The sequence below is a fragment of the Coregonus lavaretus genome (assembly GCF_964263955.1).
Source record: "Coregonus lavaretus genome assembly, chromosome: 2".
Taxonomy (NCBI): domain Eukaryota; kingdom Metazoa; phylum Chordata; class Actinopteri; order Salmoniformes; family Salmonidae; genus Coregonus; species Coregonus lavaretus.
This window is the reverse complement of record NC_139989.1, coordinates 15567431-15583559: the sequence shown is the minus strand read 5'-3', so window position 1 is coordinate 15583559 and position 16129 is coordinate 15567431. Positions and strand designations below refer to the sequence as shown.

Sequence of the window (16129 nt, the reverse complement as noted above, 5' to 3'; positions counted from 1 at the left end):
AATAATTTTACTAACGAGTGTTGACATTGGTTATGATTATGACCTTGGGTGCATTTCAATCTCACAAAATTATAAGCATGAAACAAGATAGGATTCCAAACAGATGTAAATAGCAAGTATTGCATATCCAGCAAGCTAGCATAGCAAACAGTGAGGAGAAACAATAATACAACAATTTACTGTCGTAAATCTCTAAAACTGAAGCTAGTTTTACTATAAAAAATGGGCCTAAGCATGTCTGATAGACATGACTGTAGGTAGATACTGTCTGCCTACCTACCTAGGCTCATTTGTGCGGTCTGATCTTTCTATTAGGCTAGATATTGTTGTACATGTCATCTCTGTACCTGTGCATATGTATGCATGTTCAACTAGTCTACCCTAATGTTGCTGTTATGTTGGCACGGTTCAACTGTTGTTCAAACTGTATCATTTTTAGTTTTTTTGTCTTACAGACAATACCGTGTGGTGCCTGGGCTTCTTCCTGGAGTGTATTCTAGGTACAGAAACATAATTCCTTTGCCTGCGTGTGTCATTGTAGCAGAACTGTATCCTGTGAACTGTATCCCTCTCGAGGTATTAGACATTGTGCTGGATTTCAAGCAGATGACTCATGAGGAGCTGAATGGCAGTTTGATCATGACAACACTCCTCCCACAGCTTTACAAGTATTCCCTGAACTTACTGTATGTTTCTTTGAATGGCCATTTCATCATGACCACCACTCCCATCATCTGCTGATCACCAGGTCTCTTAGCTACAGATTGTTACACCAGATAATGTGATTTAACCAAAGATTTTTGGTATCTGTTACTGGGTGTTACAGGATAGGTACTGTTTGGTGTAGCACTGATATTTTTCGACCAACCTTAGCGATGCCATCTTCGTCCTCAATTCGGGGAAACAAGAGTCTCATAAAATGTCTGTGTCCAGTTGCAGGGGGTCAGTTTAAATTTAGAAAATGCTCCGTTATACTTTTTTGCTCCATAAAGTAATCCAACAATATGTGTGCCGCCATCATATCTATTTAATGTCTTCTCACTCTCTGATCAAGACAGATCTCTGTCATCATGACATGCAGCACGTTGGGGTGGACACCCACCTGTCTCGGTCAAAGAGAGAAGACTTGAAGTAGACAAGATGTCGGGAAAATTCTTTGGGTATATCACATTATCTGGTGTAACAATCTGTAAGTATAGTTCTCTGCACTTGTGTGTCTCTACACCTGAGACACATTCGGACACACTGAACTGTACTACACTGTTCATACAATTTTTTTTGGTATGTTACTTTTACCATATAACATTGTTGTTGAATACCCAGTTCTCTTGAGTTAGCATTAAATAGTGTACACTCTCCCGTATACATGATTTTTACAAATAAACAAACATTCTTTGGATATCTAAATGTCTAGCATCTGTTTGATGCTACAGAGCCATATACAGCTTATATAAATATATTCTGTGAATCCATAAGGCCAGAAAAATTTCGATTGATAGAAATATCCATATTTATTTAGGGCTCTCCAACCCTGTTGTTGGAGAGCTACCGTCCTGTAGGTTTTCACTCCAACCCTAATCTAGCACACCTGATTCGAATGATTAGCTAGGTGATAAGCTGAACCAGGTTAGTTACAACTGGGGTTGGAGCGAAAACCTACAGGAGGGTAGCTCTCCAGGAACAGGGTTGGAGACCCCTGTTCTACATAGTCTTATGCTGAGCCATTCTGGCTCTGTTTACACAGGCAGCCCAATTATTATATTTTTTCCACTTACTGGTCTTAATTACATCAGATATTTTTTAGAACTGATCTGATTAGTGAAAACAATATCAGAATTAGGCTACCTGTGTAAACGCAGCCATAGTCCTTTATCTGGCTTCGGTACGCTGGCAATGGTGGGCTGGGGAAGCTGAGACTATTTTTGCTTATGGCGATGGGCGTGTCCAATCTGCAGTGAATGTCCAGCTGGATAAGACTCTGCCGAAAGTGGTGTAGGGCTTCTTAACCACCAACTGTTTGGTCCTCCTGCAGAAGATTTGCTGGTACTGCATGTCTCCTGGAACGACATGGTTGTGGTGTTAGCATTTTACACTTTTTGTGGAAGGTACCATGAGGTGCCATGAGGAGAAAAGGCACCTCAATTGCTCTCATACACAATACATTTACTTTTACTGTCTAAGCACAACCAAAAACCCCTTCTTCATCTCAAAGTACAGCCCATTGACTTTGACAGATCGTTCTTGTCAACAGTTGCCCTTTGTAAGGGAATGTTGTAGACATGTCTTTGCATTGTGTTTTGAAAATCTGCAGAGAAGAATGAGGTGGTTGTGTCATGACTGTTGTAGTCTTGATTGTATACCTTTCAGTGTCCCTTGCTGGTTTCTGTCCCACAATCTTTATGTGTTCCATAACCGCAAGGTGTGTCCGCTTCCTCATGCTTGTGTACCCAAAATGCCCCCGCTTTGGGGTATTTTTCAGCAGTGCACTGTGGAATGACTCCAGATAACCTGAGTTTTACAAAAAGAAAATGTAAAAAGAGAAGAGGGGTAGACTAAATTGATGACATGGTCTGGAAGGTACTCTGTGGTCCTCAAGCTACCTCTAATCACCGGTAACCCCATAACACAAACACAAACAATACAAACACTACCCAATTTGTTTATACCATGCTTACTGTAAATTTAGCTATCTTAGCCATCAGCTTGAAATATTTTGGCCAACTTACTTTCACCTTGTGCAGAGCTAGGGGTAGGAATTGTATGTTGGTGGAATCAGATTCTGTACCACCTACAACAAATTACACAACAATACACAATTTAATCACCCAACTAATTGTATTGATCTCTATTAGACAGGCTAGCTAAGCATACCTAACATGGACATTTCAATATTGTCATCAGCTTGCTGTTAGCTAACTAGTTTCTAAATTGGAAGCAAGATTGCTAGCCAGCTGAGACTGGCTGAGAACCAACAAACCAACCAGACGAGTTATACACATTCATCATTGCTACCAACACACACAGAGAGTGAGTTAGCTATATCAACAATTATATTTTTAGTAACGGATTGTTTTCCAGAGAAGGGTGGAATAGATGGTCTACCAAATTTAGAACTCTTATTTGGTAACATTAGCTAGCTTACTTTTGCTAACATCAGTCAAAGATAGAACGAACAAACAAACATGTTTACTCTGCTGAAGGTAGCTACCAGACAAGCAGTGACAACCATGGCATGGGCGAAATTGATTGACAGTGTGTATACCAAAAGATAGCTAGCTATATGATTTAGCTGATGTCTTTCAGAGTTCAATACAGGACTGTAACTTTAGCTAGCTAGCTAAATTACCCAGCTAGGCTATCAACCTAGCTAATGTTAGGTTACCTCTAATTGAGAATCTTCCATTTTGTTGTGAAGAAAAAAAATGATGGTATCGCATCACTTCTCAGCTGTCGTCGAAATGTATTCCTAATCAGTTCAGCCTGAAAATCCTTCCGATAATCTTTGGTCACCGCATCATTCTTGATAGCCGCAACCCACTGGCAGAATCAGGGTGATTCTCTGGTAGGCAGAATGGTAAAAGACAGCTATTTTTTGTGCTTGTTTGTAATTAGCACAACCAGGCACAGAACACCACACAGGCATGATGACAAACAGTAAAAAACAAACGTTTTCAAAAAAATCTTGCCTATAGAAATTCTGAAATGAATGTGTGTTGGTCGTTCTAAGTAAACAGCGGCATTATTCTAGGTTGTGGCCACGCCCCATCTACCTAGCGGGCGGTATCAGCATTCGCTATGAATGCTGGACTTTGTGGTTCACTTTCAGCAGATAAATACACAGGGAGTCGAAACTTCCTGATTCTACAAGTGAAATGAAAATGTGCTAGTTCTAGCTTGTGGTTTGGATAATTGTGATGTTTATGATAAAAACATAATGTTGTTAATATAGTAACGACTATATGCCGTGTCAGAGCCAGGGTGAAATTCCCCTTTAATATGTATATCACCCACTCTGAAATGTGATCAGTGCTAAAAGTCATAGCCGAGGCTATTGGAGTGGCCATCACAAAGCCCTGACCTCAATCCTATAGAACATTTGTGGGCAGAACTGAAAAAGCGTGTGCGAGCAAGGAGGCCAACAAACCTGACTCAGTTACACCAGCTCTGTCAGGAGGAATGGGCCAAAATTCACCAAACTTATTATGGGAAGCTTGTGGAAGGCTACCCGAAACATTTGACCCAAGTTAAACAATTTAAAGGCAATGCTACCAAATACTAATTGAGTGTTTGTAAACTTCTGACCCACTGGGAATGTGATGAAAGAAATCAATGCTGAAATAAATAATTCTCTCTACTATTATTCTGACATTTCACATTCTTAAAATACAGTGGTGATCCTAACTGACCTAAGACAGGGAATTTCTACTAGGATTAAATGTCAGGAATTGTGAAAAACTGAGTTTATATGTACAGTTGAAGTCGGAAGTTTACATACACTTAGGTTGGAGTCATTAAAACTTGTTTTTCAACTACTCCACACATTTCTTGTTAACAAACTATAGTTTTGGCAAGTCGGTTAGGACATCTACTTTGTGTGGGAAGCTTGTGGAAGGCTACCCGAAACATTTGACCCAAGTTAAACAATTTAAAGGCAATGCTACCAAATACTAATTGAGTGTATGTAAACTTCTGACCCACTGGGAATGTGATGAAAGAAATAAAAGCTGAAATAAATAATTCTCTCTACTATTATTCTGACATTTCACATTCTTAAAATAAAGTGATGATCCTAACTGACCTAGACAGGGTATTTTTACTAGGATTAAATGTCAGGAATTGTGAAAAACTGAGTTTAAATGTATTTGGCTAAGGTGTATGTAAACTTCCGACTTCAACTGTAGGTTTTGGCAGAAATCTATCCCCATATACTGAACGCAAGCATGTGTGAAAGACGTTGTATTTCTTGGGGTTCAAGAGTGTATGTTTGGAATCATGTCCTGAACAGAAGAATGGCAGTGTGAAACAATTGGAACGCCAACCACATTTAAATTCAAACTTGCTTCTCGCTGTTGGAAGAATGGTATTTTTTATCTCGGTTACCTGTTTTCCATTGAAAAGGGCTCAAGGAACCATTCAGCATACACAAAATACCTGAGTAATATTCTCTGTGGATGTGGATAGCTCAGGCATTAAAGTGAATATGACTTCTGTGACTCACTCTCATTGTTACAAAAAAAATGTGTGAGTGAAACTTGATACCTGTGACTGAAAGAGAACATAGGGGATATTAATTAAATTTTCATTTACATAGTCTACCATACCACTACAATCCAAGGGGATTATAACCAACTCAAACAAGCAGTACCACTTCAAACAATAAAATACCTTAAACCTCAACATGAGACGGCCTTGTCCTTTGGGAGGGAACACATTCCCTGCAGAAGTGAATGCATTTATCCCCTGCCCAAGAAACACAGTAAATCATTCTATCGACTTAAACATCCCTTCTGTGGGATATCAGGAACAATCACACAGAACTCAACAAGAACCTTAGATCATAGCCCAATCCATTTCTGAATCATCCCATAGTCTTTGCTTTGCATAGCTAGCTGCAGCCCAGGGCATAATTTACTACTGCCAGACAATGGACTCATCACCTCCACTGAAAATGAATGGGCCTCATTCCAAGAATAGGATGACTTCACACAAACTCTTTCCAACAAACCACTTCAGGACACAACTAGGATAATACCTATTGACAGTGAAATGAAATAAATAGTCTGACCTTATATCACCGCAATATCAAAGCAAAACAACACAGAACTGTCAAAACCATAGCAAAGTATTCACAACTTGTGAATTTTAAAGAGAGAAAATATTATGTGACAGGCTGCCAGCATATACCTGAAAGACTCACTGACGATGTAGATCAATTTCCAAAATGGTTTCTATTTAATAGTGCATTAGACAATATGGCTTCGTGGTCTGGCATATGATACACCCAGATCAAACTTGTTTAATTACAAACAGACACTCGTCTGAAAATGAATGTCGATACCGTAATCTGATTAGTCATTCCATGAAAAATGACCGCCCCGCATTCATTGTCTAATTCTATTTAGAGGGAAAAAAGCTAATGACAGGGCAAATTGACTCCTATTCACCTCAAGCTATAGTGTAATTGTGACTCGTTTCAGGAAACGAGGCGTATGTCACGCGTCACTACTTCACAGGAGAGGCATTTGAACGTAGACATTTGTTTAAAATAAATTGTGGCAGAAATGCCTTCTGGAACATGTGATCTTCATAACAGATGTATGCCATCTGTAAATACGAATACAATTGTTAAATTATGAGCCTAGTTATAATAATATAATAATATAATAATAATATGCCATTTAGCAGACGCTTTTATCCAAAGTGACTTACAGTCATGTGCGCATACATTTTTACATATGGGTGGTCCCGGTGATCGAACCCACTACCCTGGCTTTACAAGCGCCATGCTCTACCAATTGAGCTACAGAGGATCACTTGGTTTGGTTTGGCCACGGAAAAAGACAGGAACCTTCCCGCTAGCCATGGCTGAGAAAATGGATGGGCTGGACATGCCGAGAGATGAGTTCGGATTGGTCTGCCATGTAGCACGCTTCTCTCTATAACTTGAGCTGCTCAGTACGTCTAGGTAATCCTTTCTAACGCAGCTTTCTATTTTTGAAAGATATCACAAAGAACTGCAAAAGTGTTGCTAATGCTCTCCACTTTCTGGAGGACCGAGTTTTGAAATCAGTGGAATGCTCGGTGGAAGCAGAGTATGATAGCTAACGAGATGGAGAAAATTCAGGCGTTTCATTGCAAATATGCGGAGGGAGTAGATAAGAGAACACACAGAAGGCTGTTGCATAAAACACTTGCCTCCAGATTACATCTTCAAGCTAAGGGCAACCATGGCATCCGTGACAGAGAGGGAGAAGCGTTCATCCATGTATGCGGGTAAGAGTGTCTAGCTAGCTACATTTTCATTTATACGTTTCTAATTTTGTCAGAAAGTCATTTTCATTGCAAGTTAAAGCGTACTGTTAGCCAGCTAGCTAATGTTAGCTGGCTGGCTCGATAACGTTACGTGTATCATCTGTGTAGTAATATTATTTGTATCTCAGAGCCATTTGCATTGCTAATTATAGCCTAATGTTAGCTAGCTAACAATGAACCTAGTTGGTTAGCTTTAGCTACCTGTAGATTCATGCAGGGAAGTAATATTATGAGTTAGGATTATGGTTCATTGTTTAGCTAGCTACATGTCTAAACAAAAGACTCCACTATGCAAGTAAACATTTCACTGTACTGTTGCATGTGACAAATTAACTTAGATTTTATTTGATATAGTGTGTGTCTACCAGAGATGGTAATGTGAAGGACAATATGACCTGCACCAAAGTCAAATTAGGATATAATGTTAGGCCAACAAGACAGTGTTCATGTTCTAATATTCTTTGATAGAATACCCTGCTTTTATTTCGTCACACTCATAACCATAAGGTATTTTCTGTAATAATAATGATCTTGTTGTGAGTTTATTTTCCTGTAATAATGAATACGAATTAGCTAGAGTTAAGACGTTGCCAGCTACAAGTATTCAGACCCCTTGACCTTTTCAACATTTTGTTACGTTACAGCCTTATTCTATAATGGATTAAATAGTTTTTTTTCCCCTCATCAATCTACACACAATAACCAATAATGACAAAGCAAAAACAGGTTTTTAGACATGAAAAAAAATAGGAAATATCACATTTACACAAGTATTCAGACCCTTTACTCAGTACTTTATTGAAGCACCTTTGGCAGCGATTACAGCCTTGAGTCTTCTTGGGTATGACGCTCTCAAGGTCTGTCAGGTTGGATGGTGAGCATCGCTGCACAGCTATTTTCAGGTCTCTCCAGAGATGTTCAATAGGGTTCAAGTCTGGGCTCTGGCTGGGCCACTCAAGGACATTCAGAGATTGTTCCGAAGCCACTCCTGCGTTGTCTTGGCTGTGTGCTTAGGGTCGTTTTCCTGTTGGAAGGTGAACCTTTGCCCCAGCCTGAGGTCCTGAGCGCTCTTGAGCAGGTTTTCATCATGGATCGCTCTGTACTTTGCTCCATTCATCTTTCCCTCGATCCTGACTAGTCTCCCAGTCCCTGCCGCTGTAAAACATCCCCACAGTATGATGCTGCCACCAACATGCTTCACCGTAGGGATGGTGCCAGGTTTCCTCCAGACGTGACGCTTGGCATTCAGACCAAAGAGTTCAATCTTGGTTTCATTAGATCCAAAGTCTCTCCTGAGCCAACATTGTCAATTTTTCGGAAGAAAACAGGCAAGACCATGTACAAGGTACAGGTTGTGTGTGTGTGTGCGTGTGTGTGTGTGTGTGTGTGTGTGTGAACTTGAATCGAAGCATAATGTACATTCCCTTTGTCTTTGTTGTCATACAATACTTTCAACAAAAGGCTGAGGATACCTTATCAAAAATTCAAGGTCTGACTAGTTCTTCTGCCCCATCTCTCAAGACAAATAGAAGTTAAATCGTTTCTTATAGTGTGTACACTGACACATCAGTCACAAATAAAGGGTGAAGTGAAAGAGTATCTGCATTTTATACTGGATGTTGCACCGTTGGAGAAAATACTATCTAAACAAGTCCTAACAGAATATAATTTTTCTGCCACAACTAGTCCTTTAGAAGATACACCACTATTGTCATCTATTTTGATTCCCTGGATCATAGCATAGTGTTGCCTTCCAAACCACCACCACCACAACAATCCCAGAGGCCCCAGGCTCCACGATGAGCTCCCCCACTCCCAGACCCTCTCCCTGGGGTAGTTCCTAGGGTATGATGACCCCCCCCCCATCAGCTCGAATTCCCTCCTCTCCCCTCCTCTTTAGCTAGCCCATGCTGCCCCTTCCACTAGCCAGCTTTGCCTCCCTGTTTGTGGTAAATGAGTGGAGCTAGTGAGTAGATAAGATTGGGACTGACCCCTCAGTGGAGGCATGGCGTAGCACGCTGGGCTCTATGACACTAATCCATTTGAAAGGGAACCTCTAACAGAATGCTAATGAGGGAGATAGCATGGCTCCATGATCAGTCTGTTCTCATATCATCATCCACAGGGCTGCTCTTAATTCCCCTGACACATGATCCTGAGTATGTGTGTGTGTGCGTGTGTGCGTGTGTGCGTGTGTGCGTGTGTACGTGTGTCTTAGTGAGTGTGAGTTTTCTTCAAAAATGTAATGACTGTTGCTATAGGCTTAGTTATTGAAGTTTATTTGTCACCAGAGTAGGAATGATTCAGCCAAGAACTAAAGAGGGAAAAACATCTCGCAACTGGTGGTGATCAGTAAAACCCAAGTTGCAGTTCCACTTGTTTTCAAGTTACAGACTACATGTTGATAGAGCATGTGTACTTTGTACTTCGTGAACTCAGTCCAAGTCTGCTTTAGCTCAAATTTCCAGCTGCTCATCCACAGATGTTTCCCGATCTCCTGCCTCTCCTTGTGCTTCTCTATTCACATGGACAAAGGGCCATAGTTGGGTGTTTGGCAGGAAAAAGGCTTCATAATACTGCCATGAAAGCAGCCATTAATGGAAGAAAAGGGAAATAAGTCCATCCATTAATTGGATGGTTATTCAGGCTTTCAGTTTTTGGAAACAGGTTCTAAAAATAAGCGAGCCGCAGCACAACGGTCCTGTCTGTTGTGCAGTACGATGGTCCATTTGATGTGAGTGGGCGCTCTGCATGCCCTGAGGGTTGATGGGAAAAGCACTGTAGCCACTGAAACGTGAACAGACCTATGGGAAAGGAGGACATTGCCGTGGCAGGAGCTCGTCAACAGAGTCAGTATAAAGTTTTTCAGAAGTTTGTAAAATTGCTCCAAAACTATTATTTCTGTACACGTTCTGGTAAACGCAGGCAAGACACAAAACGAAAGCTTACACATAAAAGTTGACTCAACTAATTAGGAATAAAAGTGATAGCAAATTGCATGCCTACTTAGATCACTAATTCAGCCCAGACTCCACACTGGTACTTGCAAATATTTAGTCACTCAAACACCCTGTGCACAAAACGATAATCACCGCGCATAATCACTGCAATTATGTCATGTTTACCGCCGAGCATCTGTTAAGTGTAAGCGCTACTCCGACGACGCCATTCCCACTTGCTTAAATATGCGTCACCAATTTTCAGTCGACACAGTGTAGTTTTGAGTCTTTAATGTATGCTTTTCGCCGGCTTGCTGTGTCTGCAGCTGATTCTAGGCCAGTGCACTTACCCCAGGCACAGTGCCAAGGCATAATGAGACATTTGGTTCTGAATTTCACAATCTGACAGAATTCATTAAAGCCAAGCAGATGCAGCGGCGGCGGGATCAGCCAGGCCAAAGTGATGACTTCCCATTTCCCCCACATTATATCATATATCCCCCTGCTTCTGCTTAGACAAATGACCAGATCCAACTAGGGGGGTCTGTCGGATTGTTTGCACACAGATGCCAAATTACGGCTATCCATGGCTGGCACAGTGGCACTATTGACTCAGTATACATCATTATTAAGAGGGACTTACTGTGTAATAACCAACAGCCGACCAGTGTAGAGATATTCTTACTCAAGCATTGCAGGTACAGAAATGTCCAAAATGATGATGATTAAGATGATTATGTAAATCACACTACATTATTTTGGGATTATCGCTGTTATTCATTTAGTCAATTCACATACAGACTGATAAAATGCAATTCCACCAATCAATCAAAATATGTTGCATCTAGTAGTGGCCACTTTTTTTCTTTGAGAGCATGTATACATATCAATATGGAGACACAGTAAGTTCTTCTTCATTACATGACTAGGAGGACTATCACAGCAAATTCTCCAGTATTAAATGAACACAGAGTGTTAAATCAACACTGAAAGTGTGGGACAATATACACATTGGAACCAGTGTTAAATGAATACACTACTTAGTGTAAAAACCTACTCAAATATTTTCCAGAGTGCCTTACCTTTTGAGTGAATTCTAGAGTTACCACCCATGACTATATTTTTTTGTGACAGAGACATGGTTGTTGAATTCATTCCTTTCCAATCCTGTGGCCTTCAAAAATTTAGTTTCTAGGTGAATGTTATCATTAAAATTAAACTTATGACAATAAATGACATATCACACACTGATTGTTTACAGGCCATATCAGGCCTGCAAGTAGAGTTTGCAAATTTCCAGTAACTTATCAAAACTTCCCAGATATCCTGGTTGAAGGACTCTGGATTTCCTGATAATTCGCTCCCGTTTCGAGGTACAGTGCCTTTGCAAAAGTATTCATCCCACATGGCGTTTTTCCTATTTTGTTGCATTACAACCTGTAATTTAAATTTATTTTTATTTGGATTTCATGTAATGGAAATGAAATTTAAAAAATAACTTGTTTCAAAAAAGTATTAAAAATAAATAACGAAAAGTGGTGCGTGCATATGTATTCACCCCCTTTGCTATGAAACCCCTAAATAAGATCTGGTGCAACCAATTACCTTCAGAAGTCACATAATCAGTTAAATAAAGTCCACCTGTGTGCAATCTAAGTGTCACATGATCTCAGTATATATACACCTGTTCTGAAAGGCCCCAGAGTCTGCAACACCACTAAGCAAGGGGCACCACCAAGCAAGCGGCACCATGAAGATCAAGGAGCTCCCCAAACAGGTCAGGGACAAAGTTGTGGAGAAGTACAGATCAGGGTTGGGTTATAACAAAAAATATCAGAAACTTTGAACATCCCACAGAGCACCATTAAATCCATTATTAAAAAATGGAAAGAATATGGCACCACAACAAACCTGCTAAGAGAGGGCCGCCCACCAAAACTCACGGACCAGGCAAGGAGGGCATTAATCAGAGAGGCAACAAAGAGACCAAAGATAACCCTGAAGGAGCTGCAAAGCTCCACAGCGGAGATTGGAGTATCTGTCCATAGGACCACTTTAAGCCATACACTCCACAGAGCTGGGCTTTATGGAAGAGTGGCCAGAAAAAAGTCATTGCATAAAGAAAAAAATAAGCAAACACGTTTGGTGTTCGCCAAAAGGCATGTGGGAGACTCCCCAAACATATGGAAGAAGGTACTCTGGTCAGATGAGACTAAAATTGAGCTTTTTAGCCATCAAGGAAAACGCTATGTCTGGCGCAAACCCAACACCTCTCATCACCCCGAGAACACCATCCCCACAGTGAAGCATGGTGGTGGCAGCATCATACTGAGGGGATGTTTTTCATTGGCAGGGACTGGGAAACTGGTCAGAATTGAAGGAATGATGGATGGCGCAAAATACAGGGAAATTCTTGAGGGAAACCTGTTTAAGTCTTCCAGAGATTTGAGACTGGGACGGAGGTTCACCTTCCAGCAGGACAATGACCCAAGCATACTGCTAAAGCAACACTCGAGTGGTTTAAGGGGAAACATTTAAATGTCTTGGAATGGCCTAGTCAAAGCCCAGACCTCAATCCAATTGAGAATCTGTGGTATGACTTAAAGATTGCTGTACACCAGCGGAACCCATCCAACTTGAAGGAGCTGGAGCAGTTTTGCCTTGAAGAATGGGAAAAAATCTCAGTTTCTAGATTTGCCAAGCTTATAGAGACATACCCCAAGAGACTTTCAGCTGTAATTGCTGCAAAAGGTGGCTCTACAAAGTATTGACTTTGGGGGGGGTGAATAGTTTTGTCTTATTTCTTTTTTGTTTCACAATAAAAAATATTTTGCATCTTCAAAGTGGTAGGCATGTTGTGTAAATCAAATGATACAACCCCCCCAAAAATCCATTTTAATTCCAGGTTGTAAGGCAACAAAATAGGAAAAATGCCAAGGGGGGTGAATACTTTCGCAACCCACTGTATCTTCCAACCAGGAGTTCTGGAAAACCTGGGAATTGTAGGAAAGTTCCCAGAATATTTGCTGTCTTGCAAAGTGATGTGTAAATCTTATCGGAATCCACCCAGTGGTGGCTATCAAACAGTTGCCGCTCTTATTAACCTACAACTTGTATTCAGAATGACTGCCAGGGTTAGTAACATTGTGAGGAGACTACCTAAGCCATTCAAACCGAAACAACCATTTCAGTAACAGGGTTCAAAAATGTGTATCTAACTGATTGGATTAATTTAGAAAAATTTATGTTATTTATCATTTTTTAGCATAAGATTAATCAATCAATGTACAAGCAAAAACACATAAAAAAAATATATGGAAATCAACCTGCAGTAGAGCATGCTTGGAAGTATGATAATGATGGTCATGGTTTTGGTTCAAAGTGATGCGTATGAGTTTCAGGACCCTGTATTATGGTAAAACTAGGCCCTCAAACTAAGGCCTTATGAAATACATACGGTGTTGCGTTAAATATATATACTGTATATATTATTTATGATAACATATTCACTTACGTTCTCACTTGGTGAAGTCCATAAGACAAAAAACGAATGAATGCAAAGTTCTGACCTCAGTCACGAGGTCAGAACTTCCTGTCATGTCAGACACAGCATCATGACACCTAACGTGACAGGCCCTTTTGCTCCTGGGCAACATGCGTCACCTCTAGGAATCAACAGATCTGATTGGTCAGCCATGCGAGGGGGTGAGAGGTTAAGGTTTGGGAGGATACAAGGCATAAGGCAGGCAAAAATCTCAGACCCTCTTGTATCCTGAAAGATTACTCAAATGGATGAATAATTGCCCATGCTTCTTAAATACCTACAAAAGGTTCCTATTAAAAGCTGTGGACCTTGAATCCGTTGACACTGTACACTGTTAAAATGAAGTGCTTTGTAAAACCAAAACTAGTGGCAACTGAGCTGCCACCAATGCGAAGGAGACAAAACCTTAACTTTGCTGGAGTATTGAAACACATCAACCTGAGATGTTTTGAAACATTACATGGTGTGTTGTAACACCTCTTAAGTGTTGTGTGACACCTTGTCAGGGACTGGGAGCACTACCGGAAAATGAATGAAATTAACAAATCATTGAAACAACTTGTATTCATTTTTATTAAGTGTATGTTTTTTGTTGTTGTTGTTGTTGTTGTTGTTGTTGTCAATTTCAATTCACCCCAGATTTTTTTTTTACATTGTCGCTGTGTCGTTGAGTGTGTAATATTCCAATGAGACTCCAATGAAATGTACCATCTTACTGCCCCAGAAGTCGGGGGTTCAATTCCCGCTTCTGCCTGTCCCACTTTGACTCCTTCTCTGTCTCCTCCTGTTTCTAATCTGCCTAAACAAAGCATTTTAAAAAATGCTGGAATTCCACAAAAAATATTCTCCATAGGCCCTTATCCTCAATCAATATTAAGGCTATAAACCATTTGTATTTCTTAACCACTTGATTGTATGAAAGACAGTTTTTTTGTGAGTGCTTGGAGTAGAATAAAAAAGGTGTTTTTATTCACATAACTTTATCGTCCTGGAGTTGTATGAGTCAGAGAAGGAACTTTGACTTTACGCACACAAATCTCAGGATCAACTCAGTAGCCCAGATTGATCTTCTGCACCGCCGTCGTTCCAACTTTAAAAGGTCAACATTGTACAAAGAAACCAATAAAATGACTAACAAAGACTACAAATAAAGAAAAATAAAATGCATGTCACAACCATAGTAAATACACAATCACTGAGGCCAGTATATGCAGTATACTGCATAAATGTTTCACTGACACTAAGGATACACATTGTGATTTGGCTTCCTATCCATAACATTACTCCAGCACTCAATGGGAGATAATAGGAGAGTCAAAACTATCCTAATTCCTGCTTCTGGAGCCATTAATCTAGTTCAGAGACTGTCACGAAGTGTGTTTGTGAGTGCAGAGCCTGCAAACACATGCAGACCAGAGCAATTATCCTGCAGATGAGCGGAAAGCTGAAACCTGATTTGATTATAAGACCAGAAAATTCCTAAAGAAAACAGAAATCCAGGAAACGCAAATGAGGCATATCTGGCCGATTTGAGCTCAGGCCCTCACTGAAAGGGAGCTGTCTGCTTAAATGTAGTGCTGAAATGAGCTATGGTTACTTGCACCTGTTGTGAGTTGCTGATACACTAATACCGTTTAAACGAGAGAGTGCAACATTCAGTTCAACACTGAACAACCAAAGAGGAATGGAATAAAATATAAAATAAAAAATAACAGCATTGTGTGTTTAATGGTTCAAATGATCACTTATGCTACTTATTGAAAAAATTATGTTTATTTTTCTCAACCTGTTTGGATCAATAAACTTGAGTGACAAGCAACACATTTCTGTAACATGAGCTTAAAATGACAAATTCTGTAAATAGATATGGATGTGTTTAACAAAACAAATAAACAATTAGAGTGAATTATCTAGATATGTTCTAAATTCTTTCCTAGTGATCCGAGTGATGAAATCTTGTAAATTGTTATCTAAAAACATGGTGCAGTTAAACAATAGCTCTTGTTTGTTTTTCATCGAAACTGCTATATAAATATACATGAAGTCCAAACACTTACCTTGCCAACATACAGCGGTTCTTCGCCTGTGTACTCCTCCAGGACAAAGAATTGGTTCCATACCCAGCTGCGTTTGTGCCTGTGAAGCAGCTCCCATGGGCCTCCAGCAGTGTGCTGGGCCTGGTTCTGTGTCCCAGAGGCCCCAGAGGCGGATATCAACCCACAGCAGCCCAGCTCCCAGAGGGGAAGCAGCAGAGCCAGGACAGCCCCTGCTCTCCACACACTTCCTGAGCCACACCACCTCATTTAGACCCCCTCCAACAAGCAACAAGCCCAGGAGAGAGAGAAAAATCACACAGCGGAGAAATGTCAAAACCCTCAGGGCCTGATCCCCACTGTCCTCCTGACCCAATGTTTTGCCAAAAAGAAAAAGAAGAAGACAGAGGATATAACCCTGAAGAAGAGAGTACTTGGATTGAAGAAAATGGAAAAAGTCAAGCTCTGGGTATTGGAGTGGTGCTGCTGTTCGTTGGTCTTGATTGTAGACAAAAGCTGTGGTAGTTCCCTCCACTTTGGAGACAGAGGGTTGACATTGAGGGTAGATTGAGGGTCAATGG

At 40.5% G+C, this 16129-nt stretch overlaps 1 protein-coding gene across 1 annotated transcript in view; it reads right to left on the bottom strand.

Moving 5' to 3' along the window:
- LOC311102932 (cadherin-7-like) overlaps positions 1 to 15818 on the bottom strand; it is a gene marked incomplete at both ends in the record, with an annotated part of 130456 nt that extends 114638 nt beyond the window's left edge. The window contains one exon of the mRNA XM_084144424.1: positions 15573 to 15818. Within this exon, the coding sequence (XP_084000550.1) occupies positions 15573 to 15818 (246 nt within the window). The remainder of the gene's footprint in view (positions 1 to 15572) is intronic.
- Between the last annotated feature and the right edge of the window lie 311 nt (positions 15819 to 16129).